The sequence below is a fragment of the Brienomyrus brachyistius genome, chromosome 1 (assembly GCF_023856365.1).
Source record: "Brienomyrus brachyistius isolate T26 chromosome 1, BBRACH_0.4, whole genome shotgun sequence".
NCBI classification, from domain to species: domain Eukaryota; kingdom Metazoa; phylum Chordata; class Actinopteri; order Osteoglossiformes; family Mormyridae; genus Brienomyrus; species Brienomyrus brachyistius.
In genome coordinates this window covers 55,519,139-55,543,364 of record NC_064533.1, presented here as the reverse complement: position 1 = coordinate 55,543,364, position 24,226 = coordinate 55,519,139, and the positions used below count along the sequence as shown (strand labels likewise).

Here is a 24,226-nt window from a genome sequence, read left to right as displayed (position 1 = left end):
TCAGGTTACGACCAAAACTCATGCTGGAGAACTTTACATTTCCATTACATTTCCGTTATATTGTAGTCTGGCTTTCTGAGGACCATTATAAGCTACCTGCATCTGAGATAACTATATGAAACCAACTGGGACTTAAAAACTATATGAACTCAAATTAATGTCAATATAAATACAATTTCATGCTCCCCGGTCAACCAGAGGAGGATGGGGTACCCTTCCAAGTCTAGGTTCCTCTCAAGGTTTCTTCCTGCTAGAGGGAGTTTTTCGTTGCCACTGTCACCTCAGGCTTTGTGACAATGACTGTTGTTAAAAGCGCTATATAAATAAAATTGAATTGAATTGAATTAATATACAGTAAAACATAAGATTGCAAGCATAATTCATTCTGGAAATGTGTTCATAATCCAAAGCACTCGTATATCAAAGCGAATTTTCCCAATAGAAATAATGGAGACTCAGATGATTCATTCCACAACCCAAAAATATTCATTTAAAAATGACTAATACAAAATATAAAGGAAAACTACATAAAACAAATTAACCTGCACTTTACCTTCAGAAAGAATCATGGATGGTGTGAGGGAGACGAGAGAGAGTAGAAGGGGAGGGTTATTTTTTACAACGACTCACTATACAGAATCACTGCTATCTGTTGGCTCACTGGAATCTTTTTAATTTTCTGCAACTTTAACAAGGAACCTATCCAATGACAGCCACTTCTGCCTCCTTTTTGATTTTGCGGAAATGTGGACATTGCATTGACCTTAAACAGATTCATTGCTCACACTACTTCACCCTTATTCGGGTGGTGCTTTTCTACAAAATTTTGACTATACGACTGAGGCACGCCGACTGAGACCAAGCATGCGAGACAATTACCCACAATCCCGCAGCGAGAGAGAGAGAAGAACCATTGGCTCAGTTGTGATCGTGTGACGCTAGGCCGGCAAAGCGTTTACATAGTACTCGTATTGCAAGACCTCGCTCATTTATCAAGTAAAAATTTATTTTTAAATTTTGCTCGTCTTGCAAAACACTCGCAAACCAAGTTACTCGCAATGCAAGGTTTCACTGTATATGTATAATTTAGAACCACGAAAAATATTCTCTGAAGGAAGTGTGACTGTGAAAAGCATACACACACAGACTGGCTTCACACCATACACAAGCTCAGCTATTTTTCTTTCCAAAACGTTATTTTTTATTGTTTTAGCAAAATTGCTCTTACTGATGTAGTAAGTCTATAAATCATGGATATAACACAGCACTCATGAAACCACTGATCATGCAGCCAGCGTGAGATTATATTAAACACAACAGACCACAGAGCATCATACATTACATTTTCCTCTATTAATGATCACTGAAAGCCAGCATGTTTTTTTCGTTACTGGCCTTTTTAGTTTAAGTCCGGACCTCTGACTTTTAATTGGGAAACATTAACTCTTCTCAAGCCAGCTCAGAAACTCTAATACGGCATTTTATAGCAAAGTCAGAGGCTGTTTCTGCTCCAGCACATTATCTGGGGTTCAAGGTGAGCCAAGCTGGTGTGAGCAGATACATCCACCATGTTTCGGGTGTGGGACCTTCAGCCATTACTGCAGTTGTGTTTACGCTCTGAGAGGCTCCATAAGGCCAGCTGTGAAATGTGCAAGGTGAGGGACATGGTGCTATTTATGAGCCATATGGACCAACACAGCTTCTCAAAAGCTGAAACAAAGTCTCTGAGCATGCACATAACCCTATTCTGAACATGCGCTAAACTCCTAAACACCACACCACATACTGTCCAAGACATAGTGTCCCCTGTGGTCCCATGCAATACCCCTCAGAGCCCAAACAGAGACTCTGCCAGCTGGCGGGGGCCTGCGCCCTTGAACAGAGCACACCTGTTGTTTTACCAAGTCATAATTTCAAAGTCAAAGGCAGTTTGAATCTGCCTCTAAACCACAGGGAGGTGATGTAAGCACCATTCAGAGTGAGATTCTACCTAAACCACAGGGATGCGATGTAAACATTGCATAAGGTGAGCGTCTGCCCCTAAATCAGAGGGAGGCAATGTAAACATGGCGCAGAGTGATTATCTGCCTCGAAACCACAAGGAGGTAATGTATACACCAATCACGGTGAGTTTCTGCTGCTAAACCACAAGGAGGCGATATAAACACCAGTGAGGGTGAGAGTTTGCATCCGTGCCACACCACAGAGGTGAGAAGTTGGCCTCGGCTGTGAAGCGATCCATCATATCAAGTAACAAAAGAGCATTGAAAAGCATGTGCTCAGTGTGATGGGGAGCTATAAATGTGGGCTCAGTGAGACGGAAAGCTTAAAGTGTTTGCTCAGTGAGAAGGAGAGTTTAAAGTATGTGCTCAGTGAGATGGGGAGCTTTAAGCTTGTGCTTAGTGAGATGGGGAGCTATAAGCATGTGCTCAGTGAGATAGGGAGTTTTCAGTATGTGTTAGGTGAGACAGAGAGCTTCAAGTGCATGCTCAGTGAAAAGGAGACTGGTTTACTCTCATGACCAATTTTGATCCCACCCCAACCCTGAATCTGTGCCTCTTCGTAAAAGATGGCTCCTAGGGATCAACTATGACATCCAGGTCATCCACTCTGGAAGGACCGTGAACACACCCCCCATACCCCCCGGAAGTGCAGAAACCAGATCCTGATATGAAAATACCAGAGTAATTACAGGGCGACAAGATCAGCAGACAGGGAGGGGGGAGAAGATATGAGTGAGACTGTAAAGGGCTGGGGAGCAGCACACTCCAGGGCTCTTCTAAGTCAACATACCCTGATCTCTCTCCTTTCTCTTCTTCATCAAGCTCCTCTAATATCTTCTTGGGAAGAGCTGGAACTTAGGAATCTCCCTGGATAGGGGCCCCAAGGTCATGAGGGAGGCCCTCTGACAACTGAAACAGCCCAGGGGTCTCTGGCCCTCTTAATGTGCCTCTGCAGATGCATCACCATGTTCAAGAAGAAATATCTTCACCAGATGAAGATATTCACCCCAGAGGAAAGAGCACCAGGGGAACTTCATTCCTCTGGTGCTCATTCCCCTGGTGCTGCAGTATTTGTGATCCAAGTCATTGGGTCACAAATACTGCAGCCAGAGAGCAGGAATAAAGACTGTAGCAGTAATGGATAATGACACAGCAGGAATAAATACTGAGAAAGCAGAAATGGATACTGAGACAGCAAGAATAAATACTTAGACATCAATAATGGATACTGAGGCAGCAGAAATAAATACTCAGGTAGCAGTAATGGAAACTGAAACAGCAGGAATCGATATTTGTACAGAGGTAATGGATTCTCTGACAGCAGCCATCAATACTCAGACAGCAAGAATGGATACTCAAACAGTAGGAATAAATACTCATATATCAGCAATGAATACTCAAAATTCTGCTCAAAGGTCCAACAGTGCACTCTGTTTTGGGAAATTCTGGCTGTTACCCCAACTGCCATATTACCATTTTGTTCTTACTACCTAAAACTGAATCAAACTGTATGATGGAATGATCCAACAAGCCAGTGACATATTCCAACAAGTGTTCTCTGTCCCCAGGACAAACACATTAGTGTTTTACACACGAAGATACTCCACCCTCCACTCTGACCCAGCCAGTATGCAATATGGTGCCTGAATATCCTTTCAGGTGACTCTAATGGCCTCCTATTGGTTGTCAACACCTCACAGTGGACGATTCTGGAGGACTTTCCATATCCATATCCACTCAATGGGAGGTTCTTCAGCACCTCTTATAGCACCTCTTGATTCGAGGTAATTACACCCCTCAAAGCATTGGCTGGAGATCAAGGTGAGGATGTGTTGGCTGCAAACTGGAATGATGTGTACCTTGTGTGAGACTCAGGCTCCACTTCATGTCAATGTCCCAAACCCAAAGATCATGATCCAGAAAGAGTGTTTTCTGTTATGCTGCACATCTTTCTGGCTTTTTCTAACCCACATACTCTCAGGACCTGTAACACACATCTGCCAACCCACTCACCTAACTGTGGCTTATTTTTGTTGACACTTGGTGAGCACACAGACCACGTGCCTGGACGTGCTGCTGTCCTGCACCCGGTGCTGTGTGCTCCGGCCTTTCTGGCCTTCAGGTGGTGCTGCACAGAGCCCCTGTCTCTCTCTACACCACTGTGCTCCTCCAGGGTGGTCATGTGACTCTTCCCATGGACCTGATGCTCCAGATTAAGGTGCTGTGTAGCAGGTCAAGGGTGGCTTTCCAACAAGTTCTTCCCTGACTCTCTTACCTGGTAGACAGCAGTGGCCATCCTGTCTTTCTCCTTCTCACGGCTGGCCCTAGTGCTGCATTCCTTCCTTGCTGACTGCTGAAAATGGCTTGTTAAAGACAACAGGTCCAGAAGATTCGGAAGCTCTTGCCCTGAGCCGTATAGCTGTTCCGGGACTTCCTAGTGGAGCCTCCCCAAGCTCTGCTCCAGTGATCCTGGCTCCAAACTTTCTCACTCTGATTCTTTGCTGTCCGCACGGATACAGATCCTGGCAGTGACAAGTACGGAGGCACAGAGATCTGGGAAGTGTGACTGCAGACTATTCCTATTTGCCTTTTGCTCTCCCTCCCTCTCCTCCCTCCGTCTCTCCCCTACCCCCTAATCTCTCCTCCCTCCGTCTCTCTCCTCCCTCTCTCTCTCTCTCTGCCCCTCTCCCCAGTACCCTCCCTCTCTCCATGTAAATGCATTTAGAGGGGAAAAAAAACATTAAAACAGCAGCCAAAAGCAGCACACCAAGTTGTACTTCCTAAAAAGGGCATGAAGGGGCAGTTCTGCAGTGCAAGTGACGGAAAAGGCGGGTACCGACACCCCAGCCACTATGTGGTACCCAGAACTCCAAAAGGACCTGGTCCAGTGGAGAGTGGTGTGTCATACTGTCATACCCTTACCTGCCATAGTGTCGCGAGTAGCTGGAAGAATGTAAAAGCAGCGGAACCTCAGAGCATAAACTGGCTTTAATGATTATGAGCCTACAAAAGTAAGAAGGGGACCTGGAAAACTGCCAATATAATCACCCTGAAAACATACTATCTTGTTCCCATTCAATACTTAAAACCAGCTTAGAAAATATTTAACTCATAAAATACTCCTGACCCCACCCCCTTACCAATCACAGGTACAGGCAACCCCAGGTACTTTTTTTGTGTTCTGATCCCCACCCACCCCAGGTATCCTTTGCTTGTCCTGACGCCACCCCCCTTATCATCACAGGCACAACCCACCCCAGCTACCCTCTATTTGTCCTGCTCCTGTCCCATCACCCTTCAGGCTGATACTTGTGTTGGGTCCAGCCTATGTGGTTGACCCTCGCTGGGTGACCAGTCTCTGGATACAAAGCAAGACGCCACACCGATGATCTCTTTATCTCGCTGCAGGGAAGCCCGGTCCGGTCACAGAGACTTGTCTCTTGACTCGACTCAGCCGACTTCGGAGGAGGACTTCTCTCACAGTTCCTTTTATTAAGCACTTCTAATTACAGAACAGTAGAAGGATCACATGATACTGCTTGATTTCCTTTAATACCATATATAGTTGATAACACATGAATGTATCTATTAGTACCTGCTGTTGCTAAGCGGAATAAGACAATTGGACATATAGGCACATATGATTTTGCAACATCTTTTTCAAAATAGCTTTAACTAAACTGAAACTCTGCGGTTAGAATCTATCAAGAAGAAAACATATTTTGTGCACTTTAACCTACACTCTTTCCTAAGTGCCGATCTGTAAACTTACAGGCAATACATAAATGGCAACAAGCATAATTTCCAACAACTTGCTACCCAGATGAACAGGGGTGCTGAGATCACATAACCTGAAATGTCCCAGGCTCCTATAATCAGTGATAAACGAAAACAGTGGTAAAGCCATCAGCTGATGAGCACATTAACATGGATCATAATGAGGAACACCTCATTGTGTGAGATTTACGGGGGTATATATTCAGCTGGGGGTCCTCATTATTTACTGGCCCTGCATGTTATAGCGGGCGCCAGCACACAGCTTAACAAGCCCCAGATTGCCAAGTGGAGTGGAGAGTGTGGAGCACTAGGTCATCTTCCAAATTCCCATGCAAGCCTCAGTGGCATAGAGTCTCTATTTCACAGCACACAGGCATCTTCATGATGCTCTTTCTGAAGAGTCATAACGTTTCCTGAAAACTGTGGACTTTTTGATGGGATTTGCAATCGAGAACACTCTGTCCACCTCGGTTCCATCTGGGCATGGCCTACCTGCTATGTCTGTCAATCCTCTGCTCTGGCTCAACATTTACATGAGTGTACTAGCAGTAGCAGGACGAGGCCTAGGGTCGATTCTGAAAATTGTGAACCACAATACTTTTGCTTAGAATTGAGATCACAATGCAAAACAAAACACAACATAACATGACTGTGCCAAACATATGATTGATCCAGGACCAGAATGTCAGCTTCTGACAACAGAAAGGAAATGCTCAATTGGCCATTCAGTTAAGGTAACCAAAACAGCCATACCAAAAGTTCCAGTACCATAAGTTCCAGTGGGATACTTTTTTGGTATTTCAGTACTTTGGGTTGGGACTGGTAATGCTTTCTTTGTCGAACAGTTATGCAAATAGCCTGTCTGTGAAACGCAATACAACCACTGTCTTGAAAACAGTTATGAACTCAGAAAACAATGATAAATTAGGTATAATAATAATAACAATAATAATAATAATAATAATAATAATAATGGATGCATGGACAAATGAAGTGACCTCAGCGTTAACTGCAATCTGGTCGGAAAAACCAGAGATCAGGACAGCATGAAAAGAAATAAAGTATTTTGATACTATACTAGGACAGCACGGCATTGGAAAATTTCTAAGTATTGCAATGTATAAATATTCGGTATTGACCCGCTCGTCCATTCCTCCCATGTGCCACGCCCCCTCATCAACCCCGTGTGGATTCCCCATGTTCACCAGCTGTTTCCTGTTTCTGTTATTAGTTCAATGTATTTAGCCTGCGTTTCAGTTTGTTTCCCCAGTCCGGTCATTAACGTTGCATGTGCTTTGCTGTCCTGTGTTTCCTAATAAACCCCGCAAGCCCTGATTTTGGATTTCAGTTCCTGTTTCCCGTTTCTCCCCGAGTCATGACAGAATGACCGGACTCCACAAAAAGATGCCTCGTATGGCTAAAGAGGAATACCTCAACCCCACTGATCTACTGGCTGTATCAGCCCGAAGTCCAGGGCAATCCCGTATTTCAGGCTTTAGCCCACCAGAGCAGGGATGTCCTACAGGAGATGTCCCTGCCCGGAGACGCACACCTCACGGAGGAGATACGTGAGAACCGGTGGCAACTGAGGTGCGGGGTAGCAGAGCCAAAGATGAAGCGGGTGGCTAACCTTGCGGTGAGCTGTCGGAGCTGCCAGAGGTGCCCGCAACTCGAAAAAAGCCGGGTGTTGGGAGGACCCCCTCCCGATTCTGAACCCAGTGATATTTGAGCCAGCAAACGCTTGTCCTGATCATCCACCCACCACTTTGCTGCCCATGTCAGCAGCTTGGCCCTTTACTGGGATGTGCCTGGCCCTTGAAGGGGCCAGGTCCATTTGGGACGCTATCCCGCGGGTTCTCTGGTTCCGGAAACTGACGTTGTCTGTTACTGGGGCATGAACCCTGACTCCGCCCCCAAAGTTCCCATACCTGCTGTTTCTGCAGGACTCCCCGTGGTTCCTGTGCCTCCTGCAAGGCCAACCCATGGTTGCTGTGCCTCCTGCGTCAGCTCCACCCGCACCTGATGTTCCAGCTCTGCCCAAAGAGGCCCCGGCTTCAGTCTCTCCGGTTCCTGATCCTCCTGCTCCAGTCACCCCAGTTCCTGACTCAGCTCCCATGGCCTCAGCCCCTGTCCCCAAGGAGGTCCCTGACTGCCAGACCACCGCTCCTCCCTCCATAGTGGAGTTGGAGGAGCTCGAGTGGGACCCCTCAGAGATCACTCTAACTTCCCAAATGACTGCTCCTGTGATTCCTTTACCATCACCTCAGGGCAGATCCCGGCCAGGCCTCTGCCTTTCAGTCTCATGGATAGGGAGGGGACACCTGCGCTGGGGTCGGGTCCCGCCCGCCCCACCCAATTGTCGGCCGCCTTCGGGTCCCTCATCTTCGGCTCGTCGGTCGCCTATGCCTTCGCCTGCCGCGGCTGCTGTTTCCTCTTCCCCTTCACCTGTGTCCCCTTCGCCTTCCCATTTGTGGGTTTAGAAGCGTTTGTAGCGTTAGAAGTTTGATTTAGGAGGAACACATATGAGGGAGGATTGAGCGTGGACACTGTGGTGGTCTGATCTGGGAGTTCAGCCGGTGGTAGTTGCTGGATGAAGAGATGTGTTGAGGAAGTCACATGTGGAGGAACGACTGAAAAAAGGGGTAAGTGTTTGTTGGATGAACACTGTAGTTCGTATATAACATTTATTTGTATATAAGCTGAACAATGTATTAATTTGTTTGTTTGGTTTGGCGCAGGATTGCCACTACTGTAACTGTACTGGGAATCTTTTTCCTGTTTTATCTTTTTCTTTTATTCGCATTTCCTCCCATTGAATTATAATAAGTGGTTTATAAAACTTGTTTGTAATTTTCATTGTGTAGTAAATGGGAAGGTGAATTGTCCCAGTTCAGTGAAGATCCTGCACTGAATAAAAGATTCCACATACTGTAAAAAGTTGCTTGTTTTTTCGTGGATACCTTCCCCGGCAACACAGATGTAGTACAATGTGGAAGAACTGTTGTAACTTAGAAATTAGATTGCATTGAGGTGTGAGTAGAGATGATGGTCTTATGATTAATTGTGCAGCCCTGAATAGGCCTGCTGGCAATTCAGTAACAGATACCGTACACATCCATGATACTGTAATGTGGGGGAGTCTGTGGAGGATTGACACGTCCTGCGTGGGGTGGCACTGTGCTGAAGCTTAGCAAAGGGCATTACTGGTGAACACTGATGCCCTCAATCCTGAGCTCACAGCCAAGTGCAGAAATCACACCCAGCCGTGAAGGAACACAAGGTGAGTAAGTAAGTATGTTCAGTTCAGGGGAAGGCACCCTCAGCCCTCCAATTGAGACACCAAAGTGGATAATGCCCAGAAAATGGGGTTCCTCGATTCCTCCTGACCATCACGAAGGCTGCTATACGCCACCCTCATAAAAACCAGAGCCCCCATCCGGTGAAACCTTCATACCCCCTGGATCCCCTCATCAGATTGCCTGTCATCTTGCCCTGCACCTGCCCTCAGCTTCTTTGAGTTACACAGAGCTGTACAGGAGTCTGCAGAAGCTCTGCTCAGCCCAGAATACAGATTAATGCACAGCACCTGCTAAGGTGTCTTAGTTTGACTTTTCTGGACCAGGGTGTTTAGACATGAAACGTTGACAGAGTCAGACAATTACCCAAAATAAATTTTACAAGAGCATCAGCTCTCACGGCCTTCAGACATTATGAAGTGCAGAGATTCTTTTGGTTAGAAAACGACTGTCTGTGTGGACCCCATTCCAGAAACCTGGGGCGCCACTCCTGTGGGGGGATCACTCTCTCAACACCCCCCCATCTCTTAGATCTCTTAGCAAATAAAGGAATGCATTGTGTGGACAGTAAAACAATTCCAAGCCAAACAAAGGCAACCATTCATTCACATAATGGAGATGACATTAAGTTAGTGGCCAAAGTTCGTAAACCATCAGTAGGGGGCCGTGGAACGCAAGACCATGGGCAAAACTGTCAGCGTTGCTAACTGGCTGTTTGTTCAAGCTCTCACATGATGCTTCCTCACACCATGGAGTTCATCATATTAAACGGCCATTACAGATTCCCTCTGCAAACATACAGACCTCTTCTTCACCTCACTCAGATAACAGTCCCATACCAAGTGTGTGGTTTCATGCAGAGTGTGTCGAGTTGCACATAGTTTGTCTTCCGGCCTTTAACACAGGTTAATTTGAAAAAAGAACCCCCCCCCATTTCTGATCACTGTCAGCCTTCCAGTATATGCAGTGGGAAAAAAATGATTGACAGCACCCATGCAATAGTCAGTGTTGAATGAATGTATTGAATGAATGCACAAAGAAGGCAATAGCAGACATGGCTATAAGTGCTGCCAGCAGGGGGCGTTGTCCCATTCTCACAACTGGAGCTCCACCCACCTGGCATGCAGAGCCTCCTTTCCCTCCTCATCTCACTTTCCTCAGTACTCATCTCTTATTCTGACATGTTGCCACTCCAAAAACCAGCACATGATGTTATGACCCCTTCTGTCGGTGCACTTGGTGGGGTGGGGTGGGGTGGGGTATTTTTAGGATGGATGAGTCTGAGCACGCCATGCTACAGCCAAATCAAACACTGCTGCTGTTTGCACATCCCAGAGATATTCCAGGGTGGAACATTAGGCAAGCCCACAAAGCAGGGAGAAGTAAAATGCACCCCCCCACAAACTCCACCCCTCTCCAGGAGCAACACCTACTCCATATAAGGGACAGGTAGCCTACCAATGCCTGGTCCATCCAGCTTGACATGTCAGAGATGCCGTCCACTTACCTTCACCTCACACCTCTTGTGGCATGTTAACCGGCAAACTGGAAGGGGGAGACGAAACATAAACGATTAGTCCAACTGGACACAGCAGTGAAATGTGAACCAGTCCCCACTCATGGGCCACATGAGTTTTTTTAATATTACTTGTTATGCTTTAAAAGATTCTGCCTGTAACTCTCTGTGACCCATGCTCTTCTTCAGGCACACTCAGGGAGGGAGGGCTCATGATCTGTCTAGTGGGAGGGGGGATGGAGGGGAGGGGAGGGGGATTGGGATAGGAATTACTACACTCAGACCGCTTGTAATGGGTCCCTGGTCCCGACGGACTGGGCTGGGTTCTGCCAGAGAGGACATCACACCCCCCCCCCCCCCAGATCACAGTTTGCTGTACTCCGCTAAATTTCACAAAGCCCTCACCACCTCCCACAGCAGCACTTAATTTCCTGGGATCCCGTGGTCACTTTGTGCAGTATAATCATTTCCAGAACCACCCCACAGACACTGGTTCACCTGGCAGAAATTTCAGTTAATGTCATTAAGGATCATATTTTAAAGACATAATTATTATTAAATCTGTAAGTAAATCGGAATAGCCACAATAAAAAACATACTGTAGTGTTGGTTTGATATATCAGACAAATGTGTGATATTTTTGCAGTCCTACAGGTTAGCCGTTTGTGGTACTTGCATTGCACTGTGTGAGTCATTACAGTACACTTGTTGTACATGGCCAATAAAACATCTTAAATCAAAACAATGTTGGGAATGTGTGTATTAAAATACTCTCTAGTCTGCTGCTCTCTAGTGGCATTGTGTGGCAACAGCAATCCCATCCATGGTATACAATTTAAGCTATGAAACAGAGCTGTGTTCTCAACATGCTACCACTTTCTCCATGCTTATACTTTGATTTTCACCTCCCCATTTGATAGCATCTTCCCTGCTAGCAGTACGCTAAGGCTGGCATACATGGCATAACTCTGCCATAGCCATATGCTAACTGATATTGAGGAATTATTATTGAGTATGTTACATGGCTCCATGTCGATCAGTGGGTGAAAGATGGGAGGATGGATAAATTAGATGGTGTCACAATACAGATATTGTTTATTATGAACTTGCACATAAAGTATTTCATATAAATTTTTTCTATGTTTCACCTTATTATTTGAAATATTATAATGATAGTCTCCACTAGGCAGCTTGAAATCAGAGAAATGTCATATGCAAACTCATCAGGCAGAGGAAGCTATGCACAAAACTGTATGAAACTGAAGAATATTTACATACTTTATGACTAATGTGGTCAGCATTCATGGAGGAAAATGTCACTGTTCTGTTTATACATGGTAACTCGAGTTGGAGTCTGGAGAACTCATTCTTCTCCTGGAGGAGTTTCAGTATGTTTGCTGCTTTTGGACTGAAAGAGGCTCCAGTGGTCCTAATCCAATCAGAGAGTGGTATGGCGAAATACTGACGACCATGAGACACGGGAAGCCCCCACAGAAATGTAAATACGGCCATTTATGAGTATATGCATCTTGTAAATGAGCTGCAATGAGTGAGTAACAAACACATCTGTCCTCTAATAACACAGCATTTTAATACTTATATTACAAATTGGGACAATGCTTTCATAGTTCAATAGTTATGTTCCAAAACTGACAGTCCAGTCCTTTACAAAGTCTCAGGCCAGGATTTCTGTTCTTCCTTAAATACCCTCATCCTGAGTGTCTTCAGGGTTTTGAAAATGGAAGTGTTAGCATGAGCATCTGTCTCCAGGCTAATCAAAGCTGCCTTTGGAAGTGCCTGAGGACTCTGCATTGGTTATCTATGTGTTAACAGCACGTGTTAAGTGTGATTTAACCTACAGGTTACACGTACAGTGGGGCAAAAAAGTATGTAGTCACCCAGCAATTGTGCTGGACCTTGAAATGCTTCTTATGAAGCCACTACTTCATTCCCCGGGCGGTGTGTTTGGGATCATTGTCATGCTGAAAGACCCAGCCACGTTTCATCTTAAATCTCTCATCTTTTTAAGTGGGAGAACTTGCACAATTGGTGGCTAACTAAATACTTTTTTGCCTCACTGTATATGGTGCTGTACTCAATCTGTGTGGATTACCTCCACGTCATATGTTCACTTTGCACTCGCAGTGAAGGCTGCCCAATTCGTAAAGCTGGAAAGCAGACAAACGACTCAGGGTGCTGACAATTAGCCTGGAAGCAGGGAGGGGGTTGTTCATCACTTAGGTACACAATTGGTGACACTTCCTGTGCCAACTAAAAACCCATGGAATACAATGCCTCAGAGTCTGCTGACTCTGCTCTACTAGGAAGCATCTAAGCGTCCCACTTTCCCTGCTTTGGTTCGCATGTGTAACACTCTCTCATCAGCGCAGCTTTATCTGGGATAATGCCATGCAGCCCACCGAGACATCCTGACGGTACTCCCACTGCTATCAGCGTTCCCTCCAATGGCAGAATGAAACATTAGCCACGGCACATCACAGCCGGGCTACAAATAACCAGCAGGAGCAGTGGAGCGAAGTAGCTGATCAAGAGAGAAACATTGCTGTGAGGTCATTCACCGAAACCTGCTTCCTGCCTTGTCCCATCATGCATTTCACCCTGCCTTCTTGACAGAATTATCCTTACTTTTCATAGTGCATACAGGACATTCGCTATTTATAACTCATAAGAATTGTCCTTTCGTGAATGAGGGACAGGTGGAATTAATGGGAATGAAAGTTCTGGTCAGCTGACTCTCCTTCCCATGACAGTCATGTCCACCATCTTGAAACATTTTGACTGAATCATCAATGGTGTTAAAGCAGGAGTACACGACACAGCACCAGCATATCACTCACCTCGACAGACCAGCCCGTCACCGAAAAGGGTCTGCTTGCACATGCCACACTGCTTGCTCCTCTTGAAGGTCTTCGCCCGGAAGGTGTGCGAGTGGACTGAGTCAAACTCCTCTGGCTGTATGGGGGGGTAGAAGAACAAAGGGATTAATAAAGAGTTTGGGGAGTCACACATATCCCCCTTTACACAGAATGATACAGCCGACACCTTTCATTCTGAAAAGTATCACCTCTTTTATTTTTGACTTTTTATTTTGATAATTTCCATTATAGAAGCACCAACTGCAATTTTCTTTGCCGATTCCAATTTCCGATTTTTGTTCCAAGTGTGACCTATAAATACAGATTTTTGCTGATTCCGATTCTCTTTCTAAGAACTATAATTGATAGCATGTACAAAGATAAATCAACTTTATTTCAGTGCAAAATAATATTTTCATAAAAAGAAAAATATAAAATTTTCAAACTTCCCCTAACAAGTTCCCCTAAATTGCAGAAGATCAGTGACAAGATCTTCTCTCACTTAAACAAAATCTCAAAATAAAATGCTCTGTGATTGGAGAGGTACAAATAACAATACACTTAAAATGAGCTGCTATACATTATCTGATTATATCAGATCAAACATACAACAGAGTTGGCAGTATGGGCACAATGCTGGTCCCATGTGAGAAGGGGGTGGCATCCCCCTAGGCCCAGATACATGTGATACACTGCAGGGAGTCATACAGCCGTTGTATCCTCTCCTGTGGCAATTTGACGCACAGCTGTTGTAACTTGCCCTTGCTGGGGAGCAGTGCGTACCTTGCTCAGGATACTTCAGTGGTACCTTGCTGGTTGGGGATTCGAACCTGCAAGCTTTTCAATTACAAGTGCGCTTCCCTAACCATTAAACCAACACTGCTGGCCACAGGAGCACCTCAACATGACACAGGCAGTCCATATGAACACATGCGGTGTGTGGTTGGACATTGTCTTTTTGAAAGTCTGTGTCAGGGTGCTGTCTCAGAAGGGGTAAGATATGCGGATGCAGGACGTAGCGCTGTGCCCTCAGGGTCCCCCGAATCACTACCAGAGATGACCTGAAGTCATACCCTATGGCTCACCACACCATGATGCCAGGAGTAACATAGGTCTGTCTCTCCACAACATTGGCAGGATTGGCCCTCTCCCCTTGGCACCACCATATGCGCACATGATGGTCATCCGTGGTACTACAGAAATGAGATTCATCACTGAACATGGTACGGCGCCACTCATTACCAATCCATGCCTCCCAGTTATGGCACCACTCCAAACATAACCGTCTCTGCGCGGGTGTCCATCCCAACCTATGCATGGGATGGTGAACTCATAGTCAGGCTGATGCCAGTCATTGAAACACGGTGTGGGATGACACAGAGTGTTCGCAGACGTCATGGGGTTCTGTAATGTTTGCCACACAATACGATAATCCTCCGTTGGTATTGTCTAACTTAGGGGACCAGAACCTTCACGACGTGTATGGGTGCCCTCATATGTCCATTGGTTTCACCATCAGGTGACTGTGACATCTGCATGTCCCACATGCTGAGCAATAGCACGATACGACCACCCGGCCCATGTAAACCCATAATGCAACCCCTATAAAACTCCATCACGTGCTGGTAATGCTGTGTAACGAGGCACCCTCTCTGTCTGGTTACAAGACCTTCCAGTTTCTTGCAAATCAAAACATTTACATCGATGGTCTGCACATGTACAATTACATCCAAATTACATCCAAATTAGAACATTACTTCTGGGTGCTTAACTTTATTTGTCATAATTTTTGCGTAAAACAGCGAGGTTCGGTATGAGAAACACAGACATGGACAAATTTGTTGGTATTCCTACAGCTCATTGAAACAATGCGTAATTTCTCCTGAAAAGTCATTCAATTAAAAGCAATTGTCTAATGTATACCTGCATGCCTTTAGTATGTGATAAACCAAAAAACCAAAGAAATGATTTGTTGTATATTTTACAAAGATATCCATGTATGGAACAGATTTGTTGGTACCCCTAGAGAGGCTGTTTATCCTTGCATTATAGTCTTTAAGCTTTTCATCATCCATTCAGCCTATTTAATGGGAAAGAACATGCTACTATGTTGTTTGGTATCATTGTGTGCACCACACTGAACATGGACCCCAGAAAGTAAAGGAGCTCATGGAAGAAGACCCAGGGAGGCTCCAATATTGATAGAAAAACATAAAAGATAATGCCTGAATGGAATTGGCCAAAATTCATGTTGACAGGCCCAAAACTTTCTGGGAGAATGTCCTTTGGACTGAGGAGACAAAACTGGAGCTTTTTGACCAGTCACATCAGCTCTATGTTTACAGAAGGAAAAATAAAGCTTTAAAAGAAAACAACACCATACCTATTGCGAAACATGAAGGGGGTTTGGTTTTGTTTTGGGGCTGCTTTGCTGCATCTGGCACGGGGACAATAAAGTCTCAAGAATACCAAGACATCCTTGAGCGATACCATACTACCCAGTGACAGAAAGCTCAGCCTCAGTCGCACGCCATGGGTTCTCCAACAGGATAATGACCCAAAACATACAGATCTACCGGCTGGTCTCTGGTTCAGGCCGAGCACACGGAAAATTGCCCGATTCCGGTCCCTGGCCGGTGGATTGGTGCATATCTAAATTTGAGTCTCGTGCATCCCTGCTGCACATCCCTCCTGAATTCAAGAATATTTTACTAACCTAGCTAATCTACCTAATTGTTTCCTAATCTAATATAGCTGCTCCTGCACATGAACCTGTCAGCATGTAGCTGAGAAGACAGGTGATGACACTCAGAAGATGTGCAGAACATGGTTACCGGGTGGGCAACTTAAGTACAGATGCTTTATTTATTCAAAATAACACAGTCTCTGCAGCAATTAGGGTTAGGGACCGTGCTCAAATTGAGAAAAGCACTCTGCTAACCCTAGGATTTGAACCACTGACCTTCCGCTCATGGGCACAACATCCTCACCCGCTTTGCCACACACTCCCCTAACTGAGACGTGTGGCTTGGCCCCATGCCACCACTTCCTGTAAGCACTTATTCAACTGGTTCAAAATTAGCCTCTCCTGAGGATTGCAGGCCTGTTCCTGTACAGAATGATCTACCGAGTAGAATGCTGGGAGATATAAGTGACGAAAACAACCCTCAGCTCACCTCTGTGCTCTGACGAACAGAACCTGCTGTCAAAGGTGCGACATGGAGATCAGGCTGGTGAGAGCTCAGAAGAGACCAGCAAAGGGAGCCTCACGCGATAGCAGGGAACAACTGCAGTCTGTGTGTGTGTGATTGCGCATGACAAACAGCGGGTCAAGACAGTTCCCAATCTGGTTCCTACAATGCGGCTCCCCATGTGTAAGTAGGGTACTGCGGCGACCCACCCGAATCTGGGACTGTACACGGCTGGGGGAGGAGGGTTATGAAAAGGTAAGGCAAAGGCAAAGCTTCACATTCAGCTCAACGGTGAGTCAAGGCCAAGTTTGCTGTTTCTGAGGACACACTTAAAAGTCACTTTAGGGGGCGACCCTCCAGCATCCCAAATAGATGTATGGCTAGAGTGGTGGTTCGCAAGAAGATGACCATGTGTTTCTAAATCAACGATAAGAATAAACCTAGTGGAAGCAGACCTGTCTGTGGGCCACAGCCCTGGAGTGCATCGTTACTGGGACAGCTCAGGGGGCCTGTGGGTTTGCACATGCCTGCGGATGGCTGTTATCAGGGGCTGGAATGAGCCATTGTTAGGAGCTGTGTGGTGATACATTTGTGTCACTTTGCCAATGGCAAACTGGATGTCTTACATGAATGATGCCACTTTTGGACAGTCTCTCCAGAAACCTCCAGTTCCTGAAATCTCACAGCTGGTCTTTGTCGACCTGTAATGCCCAGCTAACCTCCCGTGACTTTGCTTCCAGGAGACCCATCCCAGATCCCAGTTGTGGCTGAAACTGAGGCAAAATGATGATCCCACAGCACCAGGCCACCTAGAGCCCAGTGCGTCTCTGATTACTCAAGTTCAATGTGAGACAGAGGAGATGATACCAGTATAGTTGCCCCGTACAGGAGTTGCTTTACAAACCGGGGTTTGGGAGGGTGGTGGGGGGGGGGGGGGGGGTCAGTGCATCGTTGTCCTTGGCAGATTAGTAGATTCCTCCCTCCCTGTGTAGCGTCACCTCTCCTGAACAGAGCAGTGCATTTGGGTCAGGGGTGGTGGGGTGGGCAGTGTAAATCAGTTGGAGAAATGTAACCAAATCTCCTCACGAAAGATAATCAGTGCTTTTCATTTGGGAACAAGATTATCCAAGGCACTCCAAACACTGATTGCAGCCCCTCACCTGCAGCATTCATGGCCCCAACTGAGGCAGTTATCCAGTGACCCAGGAATAGGGCTGATAAAAAAAACCCATTGTAGCATCCATCACCAGCATATCAATGATATTCTGTAGTTATACTGAGTTACTGAAAGATAGCACACATGTCTCCTCCAGCTTCTCCACTGATGGTCTTCATGTCTTCATATGACTAGCTATGTGGACAGCAAGCATGCTCCAGTACCTGACACCTGGAAGGCTGGAGAGAACAACATAATCTAACTAATCGGTGCCAGAGAACCTCAGGGTTAGCCAGGTGGCCCATTTGGAGTCTGAGGACCTCTCAGATCTCAAGCTCACAATGACTATGATGGGTTATATCATTCCACTGTCCACCAATAAGCCCCCAGCAAAAAATATCATAGCTAATCAGGCTCTTCATCATCTGCTCCACTTTAAACTAAGTATTCTTCACAGAGGAGAGGTGCATGTTCATATTATTGGGAAAGCTAACCTGCTCAGGGAAATTGTGCTGAGCATTGCAGTCTCGCTCAAAGCGGGTCAACGGGTGGGAAGGCAGCTACTCGTGCCCTAATGGTGTTCAGTAATTCATCATAGCAACAAACATCTCAGCTTCTAATGATCCTTCCATTGTAAAAGACCTGGGACACTTTAAATATAGACCATGTGTGACCCATGATCCCTGTTCCTACTTTTGCACTCCATCATGATGAACTCCCCTCATTATGTCATTGTCAGTAGAGGAATCTTTATTCAAACTAACAATGTTGCCCATTTAAGAAGCAGGGTGCTTCACTGAAGCACTCATCTAGAGTTGCCTAGAAGAAGACAAAATGGCTAACTTCAGATTACAGACCTTCCCCATACCCACCATTCTGATATTGACCTTTTCAGTGCAGACCATCGACCAAGTAAGGAATAATTGACGACGGGCCGTTGAATTATTAGAAAATAATGCACACCCGAGGTGGTAATGCGGCCACGACGCGAAGCGGAGTGGCCGTTACACCTCGGGTGTGCATTATTTTCTAATAATTCAACGGTCCGGAGTCAATTATTCCGCTTATACTACGGTTGCCACACCTCAAGACATCGATCAGATGATATATTTCAAGGGATTCGTCCGGTTTTTCTACTTAAATCGCTATTGTGAGTAGGATTATTTCTTCCGCATCTCATCCAACGGCTCTTTTGCTAGTTCCAAAACGTCATTTTAAAGCTGGCAATGGAGGCTTGAGCCATTGATAGCAGACTAATGCAGTTAATAATGAAGTTATTAGAAAGAGAGCGAGAGAGACAGAGACACAGAGAAAGAGAAACAGAGAGAGAGCTTGTATGAATTAGGCTACCTCTGTGTGTCCCTCAACAGTGTTCTGAAGCACCGTCTCTAAACTGTAAGTCTGCTTTAAGATGCAGCGCTGTTATTACCTCGCTAGTGAGAAATGTCATGTGTAGCCTTTAAGTTGCTACACTAGGCTAACTAATACTGCTGCAGCCCAGTTGTTGAAAGTTTCATATTCACCGTAAATATTAAAATTTACTTTCGGAAAATCGTCTGTCATGTTGTTGTTTTTGTTAGTCCTGTGTGCTGTATAGGTACTGTATGCTAATTTCCGTTATTACAGTTAACTATGCGAAGTGATATGGAACTGTAATGCGGTCAAGAGAGCTACCTGGAACTACGTTCGCCGTGCGTTTATCTGAAAATAATTGCACACCTCAGAACGTTCGTCAGCCAATCAGATTCAAGCATTCAACGGTCCCGTAGTATAAGGTCTGTTTAATGGGTGGGGCATTTTTTGCTGGAGGGTTTGGTTGGGTAGGCACCAATGGTATTCTAAGTCACTATACCCTCAGAAGATGGGCTGACTGGCCCTGAACCCATAGTATACAGAGGAAGCACGGATATGGCTCCCCTTGTAACCAACACAAACTCTCTCTCAGCATTTCCTTTGTGAGCGTTTAGGGAATCCTTTCCTCATATGTGCATCAGAGAGCAACAGCAGTGATGAGGCAGGAGACCCTGTAGACCATGTCAGAAAGACAGGGGCAGACTGTGTGGCTCTCAGGTCGGGAATCGCTTTGGAGGAGCTACATGTGGTCTCAGCTTGTGCTGTCCGTGATCCCCTCAGTCAAGCTCCATCACTGAACTGCATCCTTCTGCTCCACCACTCAGCCCAACCTTCAGGCTGGGGGGCGGTCATAGAGTTGCTGAACGGCGCCGTGACTTTCACTGAAAACGTCGGATATTGAGTAACTGCCGGGAGCTTTCTCTTCGATCCACTCTGATCACAGCTTTGTTCAGAAGCAGTCCGGGCTGTATTTATAGCTCATATCGGGCACTTCACCCATTTATGAAGCCGGATACTCGTCAGAGATAGGGAATGATTCCCCCCCACCTCACACACACATAATGCAATCCCACTCCTGGGACAAAAACCACCATACCACCTGTTGCACTAACATAGACTGATCAGGTATGAACATTACAATTCAATTACAGGTCTATATGACGGACAAATGAGGTGTGCTTAAAGTAGCCAGTCAAGAGCGAGATCAGAGAGATTGCCCTGCCTGACCCCAACGTCATGTGCCACATCTCCCACTCCCTTTGTTCCTGCCACTAAACAATAGTCCATTGATGGAGGACCAACTGAATCTTCTGGCTGGACCGTCATGTATCTCAATGCGCATGCAGATCACAACCCTTTACAGCAGAGTGCATTTAAACAATTCCTGCCTCGCTGTTCCAGGGATCCATAATGACACTAATGGGCATCGATCACAGGGCATCAATACTTGTTTCTGTTTAGCAGATATAGCTGTGAGGTTTGGTTTAGTAGTTAGATGACTATCCCCCTAAGACTGAACTGTTGCCTGAACACTTGAGACAACCTCTTTGGTACCAAGCTTTATCATCCCACTCCCTTAATTCCTCTCATTCATACACCTCTGTGAATTCATTTATCATAAAAATGGACAAAAAGCCTGGTGGATGGATTACCTCCTTAGAGCTGACCTTTCTTTTTTTGATGATTCCTAAATCTCGACAAAATGTGCAGAAAGCTTGAGAATGGCATCGTGATCATGATCTCATCTATAATTCAGAGCCTGGAGGTACCATCTTACTCCCCCCCCCCAGGATTGGATGTCTCTCCTTGTCCTGCTCTTCAGGCCCATCATGCTTACACAGGTACCTCATTAACCCTGTTAAGACGGCCCATCAGCCATTAATAAATACGTGAGACACTAAGACACCGAGCAGGCTCTACGACACCGAGCCTTCCCGATTCCTCCTGTTCTATTTCCCATGCCATCCTCTTACAGTGTTCGTGGGCTCAAGTGTCCTAAAAAAGGAAAGTTTATTCTTTTTCAATTATAAGGTTGGTGAAAGGCTTCCGCAAAGACACACCCTCACACAATCTCACACAGACATACGCTATAAAGCTTACCCTCAGCTTAGTCAGTGACACTGCCTTGAGGTGACATTTCACACTAAGCTCCTGAGCCTGGTGACTGGAACCAAATCTAATTTTATATTCGACTGCATCTAAGCGGGATGAGCGGTGAAGCCAGGGTTGTCACAGCTGGCCAGCACAGGCAGGACACACAGCATCCGCAGCGGCACAAGAGCAACAGATTAAATTATACAGGGCATGACAGAAATAGCTCAGTGTCAAGCTGGTCATGCCAAAGTCGGGCGGCCAGGGAAGGGAGTTTCATCGGGGTTTTGCAGGGCATCTGGCGCAGGGTGGATGCCCCCCGTTCCCCAGCCATGCCACCCACCCCAGCCACACTGAGGCACTCACCCAGAACATGCAGGAGAGGCAGACCCAGGTGCGCGCACGGCCCGCCAGGGCCGCCGGCAGGCCGAACGAGGCAGAAGGCATGCTGGCGGATCAGGATCTCAGGGGACGAGCCGCCAGCGCTGCACTGTGCTCCCGCTTCTCACGCCCCACATCCATGTTCCACCAGAGTGCTGAACACGCTGCCCGTGACTGTTCACTCCCTCGCTCACTTGAGCTCTTTTATTTAGGCAAACCCTCCCACCCAGTTATTCCCCTCTCTCTCCCTCTCTCTCTCCTTCTCTCTCTCCCTCTCTTCCTCATATAACTTGTTTTCCCGCCGTTATGGTCACTCCTCCTGAATACTGAGAAATACTCGTCTCCAAAAGGGCAAAGGGGGGGAGCCTTTATCTAAAAAATCCCCACCCCTCGTTGAACCATGTGCTCTGCTCCTCCCTCCCTTTTCACCTCCTTCACTCTCAACCCTGCCCCAGTATCTTTGCTCTTCGGTTTCTCCATCCCTCTCTCTTTTCCTCACCTCTACGGGATTGGCTGATGGCTTCCCCACCCTCAATCTGCATGGTGTTCCTACAAATGCCCTCACACCGCATCTACTGCCCTCTCTACAAACCCCACCCACAGACAGCCGCCTTTCTTCATAGCCCTGCAGCCTAAACGGGGGCTCCATCCAAATGACCTCTCACTACTGGTCCCCAGCCCTGAGATGTCTTCTATCACCTCCTATTGTCCCAACCAGCATAGTCCTCTCAGCAGTGAGGTCTCCCGGTTCCCCCTGCTTTTCAGCGATGCATCTGAAGCCAGTATAGATTTCTGAGGATCCTTTTCAGACCAGCTGCCTTATGGAATGAGAAGTTTGGAAAATAAACATTCTCCACGGGCGCCTTGTGGTCCGGGGCAAGTAACAGTCAGATGGACACAGCTGCCCACAAACAGCTACGTCACATTTACCTTTTTGGGGGAGAGACGCTGCAGTCCCTGTCATATGCTTTTTCAACCCATATTTCTCCAGGTAGACTGGTGTTTTCTCACAATGTCTCAGCAGCTGCAGGCAATACGGAGCTGACAGTTTGATCAATCTCTTCGCAGGACATGGTTTCACAGAAGTCTATTTCAGGAGATGAAACAAGACGACCTGCAATACAATCAGACGACCCATGTGACGGCCGTGCTTTGAAGAAGATCATGGGGGGGCGGGGGTCCTTTAACATCTGGCAGAGTGAGTGAGGCTGAAACATTCATACAGTAATAACAATCAGATAGTGCCTGAGCTGCTTCCCTGCTGTCCTTTTTCATCAATAAACAAGATGCATATAATCTGATCTGAGAGCAGTCATGTAGTCAGACCATCAAGGTCAGCTGGCTTCTGTAGAGGTCAGAAGCTTCCGGAGGCCGTCATTCTGGCTGAAAGCTTGGATGCCCAGCTGATTGGTTGCTTGGCTGCCTGACTGATCGTTGCCCTGCCCACTCATTAATCAGCCACCCTCACCCTATAAAATTCGCTCAGTCCTGCAGGAATCCTGCGGTGGCAAGCGGCGCATTCACACAAATACCATTCACTCTGACACCCCCTCCCAAAACACCCGGGTGCAGTTCGGTCTATAGCCCGCACTCATGGTATCCTTTGGTGTTAACAGGTATCAGTGAGTATCAGTGAGTGTCAGCGGGTGTCAGTGTGTATTAGGGATGTGAATGTCTAAAGCGATGCGATACTCATCTTGATACATTGCCGACAATTCGATACATTAAAGATACACAAGAGTCAATTATTATTGCAATATGATACTGTACGATTCACCCCAATTGCAATGCAGTGTGACATGCCTCCAAATCACATTAGACTTGGCCAAGAGACCAGCAGAGACTTGGCCACTGACAGCAATGGACATCAGAGGGCGCACTTGAGAAACAGAGAGGGGGTATTAATCTAAATATTATTGGTCAGAAATTTTTGGTAACATTTCTAAATAATAAAGGCGTAGGGTCGCTACAAAAATTTATATATTAATGTAACCCTGATCATGTGCTGCTCAATAACTCCAATTGGAATGGCAAGCAAGGCCCAGGACCCACCTGTTGTGGCACTTTGTGTTGTGTTTTGGTATATTGCTGATGTCATATGGCATGGTTATGGAGGTGCTATCCCAGGTACGACATGGCAGCAATCTGACTTCAGGTGACAATCTGTAATTTCACAGAAAACACCACCGAGGCCTAGGAGGGAAAATGAAAAGCTAGACACATGCTTTCCTTGACTATTCAAATATACCCTCAGGTGACCTCAGGGGATCAGCTTCATAAAGAATTAGACAGGAGTGGGAAAAAAACATTTCCTGCTCCGGCAGGGAATTTCTGGAGGGCACTTTCACTGAGAACTGCTCTTCTACACACTCAGGTGACTGTATCCCTCACCTGTAGCCCTTCCGCCACAGTGTAACCAGAGTAATACTTACAGAGCCGACCATTCCCTGATATCGAGTTATTCCTATACCACATAATATGCTGTATATACACACAAAATACAATACTACCGCACTGCCACATAGTTTAGGCTGAAGATTCCTCATATTTACAGCCTTCATTTGTATATTACATATTATAATAATA

The 24,226-nt window shown here is 46.2% G+C and overlaps 1 protein-coding gene across 23 annotated transcripts in view; it reads right to left on the bottom strand.

Annotated features, from left to right (window-relative positions):
- LOC125734633 (tensin-like) overlaps positions 1-21,863 on the bottom strand; it is a 63,702-nt gene extending 41,839 nt beyond the window's left edge. For 9 of the 23 annotated variants that reach the window (XM_049006144.1, XM_049006143.1, XM_049006151.1 and 6 more), the window contains exons 1-3: positions 21,626-21,862; positions 13,451-13,565; positions 10,584-10,621 (exon numbers count right to left, since the gene is read on the bottom strand). In XM_049006144.1, coding sequence (XP_048862101.1) covers positions 10,584-10,621; positions 13,451-13,565; positions 21,626-21,706 — 234 coding nt within the window. In that variant the 5' untranslated portion in view covers positions 21,707-21,862. Of the gene's footprint in view, positions 1-4,278; positions 4,615-10,583; positions 10,622-12,705; positions 12,761-13,450; positions 13,567-21,625 lie in introns of those variants that run through there. The other 14 variants (XM_049006140.1, XM_049006142.1, XM_049006150.1 and 11 more) reach the window with 3 other exon arrangements.
- Positions 21,864-24,226: the final 2,363 nt, after the last annotated feature.